This window comes from Onychomys torridus, chromosome 8, assembly GCF_903995425.1.
Source record: "Onychomys torridus chromosome 8, mOncTor1.1, whole genome shotgun sequence".
Taxonomy (NCBI): domain Eukaryota; kingdom Metazoa; phylum Chordata; class Mammalia; order Rodentia; family Cricetidae; genus Onychomys; species Onychomys torridus.
In genome coordinates, this window is record NC_050450.1 from 46858089 (window position 1) to 46863487 (window position 5399).

General features: G+C 45.1%; 1 protein-coding gene across 1 annotated transcript; it reads left to right on the forward strand.

Moving 5' to 3' along the window:
• The first annotated feature begins 321 nt into the window (after nucleotides 1-321).
• LOC118590107 (olfactory receptor 2AK2-like) lies at nucleotides 322-1242 on the forward strand. Its single transcript, XM_036197967.1, has one exon. The coding sequence runs from the start codon at nucleotides 322-324 to the stop codon at nucleotides 1240-1242; it is 921 nt and encodes a 306-aa protein (XP_036053860.1).
• Nucleotides 1243-5399: the final 4157 nt, after the last annotated feature.

A 5399-nucleotide genomic window follows, 5' to 3' on the forward strand; every position in this document is an offset into this window, starting at 1 on the left:
ACCATCCATGTAGAAATTATAAGGACAGAATCGGGAATCCTTTCTTGAAAATGAGTGTGTCTGCAGGCATTCATTGAAACAGCAAAGTCTTACATAAATACATATGATTTCAACAGGTTAAGTAAATTTAAAAACATTAAAAGAAACTAAAACAGACTCCCCCCCCCCAAAAGCCTGAAACACAGAAGAGAAGAGAGATTGCCCTAGAGTTATTCCAGAATAATTTATCCCATGATTGTCATTGGATTTCTCCCCAACAGGAATCCTCATCATTCCATGCCTTTTCCAGATTGTACCTGTTTTAATGGTTTGTTCTAAGCCATGGAGACAGGAAATCACAGCTGGGGAACAGACTTCATCTTGGTTGGTCTCTTCCAGTATGGCCAGATGGACACTCTCCTCTTCACAGTCATCACCATGCTCTTTGCAGTAGCTCTGATAGGCAACATCACACTGGTCCACCTCATCAGACTGGACCGAAGACTCCACACCCCCATGTACTTCCTCCTCAGCCAACTCTCCATCATCGACATGATGTACATCTCCACCACAGTGCCCAAGATGGCAGCTAACTTCCTGTCAGGCACCAAGACCATTTCCTTTCTGGGCTGTGAGATCCAAGCCTTTGTGTTTCTGAGCCTGGGTGGGTCTGAAGCCCTCCTGCTGGGCTTCATGTCCTATGACAGGTATATAGCCATCTGCCGGCCCCTGCACTATCCTGTGCTCATGAGCAGGAAGATCTGCTGCTCCATGGTCGCCTGTGCCTGGAGCAGCAGTTCTGTCAATGCTTTGGTGCACACTCTGTATGCATTTCAGCTTCCATTCTGTGGATCTCGGATTGTTAACCACTTTTTCTGTGAGGTTCCATCTCTCCTGCCCTTGGTGTGTGAAGACACATCCCAATATGAGCACACGATCCTCATGAGTGGCCTTGTCATTCTGCTACTACCCTTCCTGGCCATTCTGGCTTCCTATGCTCGGGTGTTGGTTGTTGTATTCCAGATGCGCTCAGGGAAAGGACAGAGTAGAGCCGTGTCCACCTGCTCCTCCCACCTCACTGTGGCCAGCCTGTTCTACGCCACTGGACTCTCCACCTACACCCAGCCACACTCCCTGAATTCTCCTGCAAGAGACAAAGTGGTGGCTGTGTTTTATTCAATTGTCACCCCTGTTCTGAATCCATTTATCTACAGCCTGCGTAACAAGGAAGTCATGGGGGCCCTGAGGAGACAGATGGGATGATGGATATTGGGACAGAAACTATGGCTTTGGGTCACCTTGTGGACTAACCTCGAAACTGGTCTTGAACACAACCTGGGAAGATGGCATGATTGACCTTCCCATGGAAGTTTATCAAACTTGTCTAACTCACTGAAGAAGAGCATGCAGCTGTCCACTCAGTGTCACGTTGAATTGATGGTTTGAATTTGAATATTGGTTATGAGGGAGATCAAGGGCTTTGTCCTTAGCTCTAGGACCTTTGGCTGCCTGTCAGCCTTGGTTGGCTTTCTGTGGAACTTTATCACCTTCTACCCTAACACAAGGTACTGTAGCTTCTCAGACTATGTGAGTCAGTATGAACCCTCTGCACACTCACCTACCTCTTGCTCTGGAAGCTTACTGCAGTTTTTGAGTATAGCTGTATGTGTGCAGACACTTTACATAAATGTGGAATATCTTATTGGTTTTCCTTTGCGGGTATAACTATTATATAAGTGTGAATGTCTGTTTTTATACTATGACATATTTTAGGGACAATTCTGAAAGAAATAGGGAAGGAGATAAGTTACTGTTTCCTTTGATGCTTGCGAGACTATTACCAGAGGAATAAGATTTCCAGGCTCCCCTAAGCTGTTTAATGATGTCACCCCTTTATTAATACCTTTCTCCAAAATTCACTAATGGCTTTGTAATGAGCATAATCAACGGATCTGTCTGTCAGCATGCACTCTGTTTGCCTCCACAAACACCTTATGTTGCTTTCCCAGCATCATGCTAGTTCATGAGAAGGACATTAGGACACACAGAGCCAGAACGCATCTCCTTTAGAAGTCCATAGACAATGTCTGTATTTTGTCCGTGGTTAATATACAATCAATGCTGAGAGCATTAATGCTATTTCGAGGAAATTTCCTGAATATCATTTTAAGAATTAGATTTTTTATACACAGTTTCCCTATGTAGTCCCAGATATCCTGCCACTCCTTTTGTGGACCAGAATGGCCTCAAATTCACAGAAACTCTCCTACCTCTGCCTCAAGTGCTGGGGTTAAAGGTGTGAGTCAGCGTGCATACCTTCCTTCCTTCCTTCCTCCCTCCCTCCCCTTCCCTTCCTTCCTTCCTTTCTTTTTCTGCAATCACTGGCTTTTGTTTTTATTTCAATTTGAAGTTACACATGCACATGGATGCTGGAAATGGAACCCAGGTCCCCTGGAAGAGCAGTCAGTGCTCTTAACTGTTGATCCATCTCTCCAGTGCCTCTTCATTTTTCAAATGTTCAAATCATTGTCATGTAGTCCAAGAATCAATAAATGGAAATGTCTATGCACCTATGCAGTCGTATGAGTAACATGACAATTAAGTCTCAGTGTTAAAACATATATGGACTAGAGAGGTGGCACAGCCATTAACAGCACTGGCTGGTCTTCTAGAGGACCTGAGTTCAGTTCCCAGCACCCATGTGAGGTAGTTCACAACTGTCTGTAATTTCAATTCCAGGGTGTTTGAGGCCTGCAGCCTCCAGGGGCACCAGCACTTACATATACATATCCACATCCATACTCACTCTTACATAATTAAAATAATAATTATAGATACATGATGTGAAATATTTTAGAGATTCATTATTGCTTCTTTGTAATAAATGCCAATAACTAGAGTGATAATTTTAATGATTCTTAGAAACACCTGTTTTGGGTTCTAATAAAAATGAATTGCATCCATGTGTGTCTCTCTTTTGTTATTTTATTTTCTTGTAGTTTAATGGAATCCATAGACTCACTCAAAATCAAAAGACTAAAGTCGATGAGTATCTCCAGTACTCTCCCTTCATGAACCCCCCTATCCTTGCGATCTGAAAGTGGTCTGTCCTTACAGATTCCTGCATCTGAATACTCAGTCTTCAGAGGCTAATTGAGGTTGTATTGTGTTCCCCAAAATATTGTGTGTTCCCCAAAATAAACTTATCTGGGGTCAGAGAACAGGACGGCCACAATATTAAACATGATGATAGGTGGTGGTGGCGCACGCCTTTAATTCCAGCACTTGGGAGGCAGAACCAGGTGGATCTCTGTGAGTTCAAGGCCACTTTGGAAACAGCTAGGCATGGTGACACACGCCTTTAATCTCAGGGAGTAACGGGCAGAAAGAGAAAGATTTTATATATATATATAAGGTGTGAAGACCAGAAACTAGAAGCATTTTGCTGGTTTAGCATTTGGCTGGTTAAGCTTTTAGGCTTTGGAGCAGCACAGTTCAGCTGAGATCCATTTGGATGAGGACTCAGAAGCTTGCAGTCTGAGGAAACAAGACCATCTGAGGAACTGGCGAGGTGAGGAAGCTGTGGCTTGTTCTGTGTCTCTGATCTTCCAGCATTCACCCCAATAACTGGCCTCGGGTTTGATTGTATTAATAAGAGCTATCAAGATTCCTGTTACAGGTAATAGTGTTTGGGAAGATTTGGAGCCTTTATAATCTGTAACCTGAGGGTGGACCCTGAGGTTGTGTGTCTTGACCCCTATGTCTTATTCTGTACTCTGCTTCCTGAGTACAGATGTGGTGTGACCAGCCAGCCTCCTGGCCAAACCACAATGACAATGCCCTCCTTGCTATGTCTTCCTCATCTTGATGGCTGTGTGTGTGTGTGTGTGTGTGTGTGTGTGTGTGGTGTGTGTGTGTGTGTGTGTGTGTGTGTGTGTGGTTTTTGTTTTTGTTAGTTTTTCAAGACAGGGTTTCTCTGTGTAGTTTTGGTGCCTGTCCTGGATCTCACTCTCTAGCCCAGGCTGGCCTTGAACTCACAGAAATCCGCCTGGCTCTGCCTCTCGAGTGCTGGGATTAAAGGCGTATGCACCACCGCCCGGCCTTGATGGCTTATTTTACTGGAACTGCACACCGAAGCACGTTTCTCCCTCCAGTTACTTTCTTCGGGATGTTTTATCACAGCACCAGGAAAAGAAACTAAGACGGAAATTGGTACCAAGTGGCAGAGTCGATGCTGGGAGAAACCTGAGCATGTGATTCTTAGGACTCTGGAACAGTCTTGTGGACTAGAATGGCGAGTTTAGTTCTTTGGGATAGAGAAGCACTAGTGTGCTGGAAGCAGAACTTAGTGTGCTATTCTAGTGGATGCTTGGAGACAAGACTACTGAGAGACGTGTGAGCAGTTCATGTCTAGCTTATGAGATTTCAGAAGAGAACAAGGACAGTACCAGGAACTAGGCCCCCAGCCATTCATGGGATATTTTGGCCAAGAATCTGGCTTCACTCAGCCCATGTCCCGAGAACTTGAGAGAGGTTAAATTTCTTTAAATTTATTCTTCCCTCATATAATACATCTTGACCACAGTTTTCCCTCCCTCCACTCCTCCCAGCTGCACCCCTGTGGTGATATATTGTGTACCCCAATAAAGCAGAGGACAGAGCCAGCCACTAAATTAGACATAGAGGTCAGGCAGTGGTGGCACACACCTTTAATCCTATCACTCAGGAGGCAGAGCTCCATCTGGATCTCTGTGAGTTCAAGGCCACATTGGGCTACATGAGAGAAACAGAACCAGGCAGTGGTGGCACACGCCTTTAATCCCAGGAAGCAATATGGCAGGACACAGGTATATAAGGTATATAAGACATGAGGAAACAGGAACTCGCTCTCTTGAGGCTGAGGATTTCATAGCTAGTGGCTGCCTCTGTCCTCTGAACCTCTGACAAGCTTTATTGGGGGTACACAATATATCACCACACAACCCCCAACTTCTCACCTTGCCCAGATCCACTCCTCCTCTGCATGCCTTCAGAAAAGACCAGGCCTGCAAGGGATATCAACCAAACATGACATAACAAGATACAATAAGACTAGGCACAAACCCTCATATCAAGGCCAGGCAAGGCAATGAAGTGGGAGGAAAAGGATCCCAAGGGCAGGTAAAAGAGTCAGAGACACCCCCACTCCCACTGTTAGGAGTTCTGCAAAAACCCCAAGCTAACAATCATAACATATATGCAGAAGACATAGCGCAGACCCATACAGGCTCCATGAATGCTACCTCAGTCTCTGTGAGCCCATGTAAGTTCTGCTTGGTTGATTCTGTAGGTCATAGTCTCCTGGTGTCTTTGACCCCTCTGGCTCCTACAGTTCTTTCTCCTCCTCTTTGATGGGCTTCTCTGAGCTCCAAGGGGAGGGA

Bases quoted from the DNA above. Each gene is read 5' to 3' on its own strand.
- LOC118590107 (XM_036197967.1), top strand. From the start codon at position 322: ATGGAGACAGGAAATCACAGCTGGGGAACAGACTTCATCTTGGTTGGT.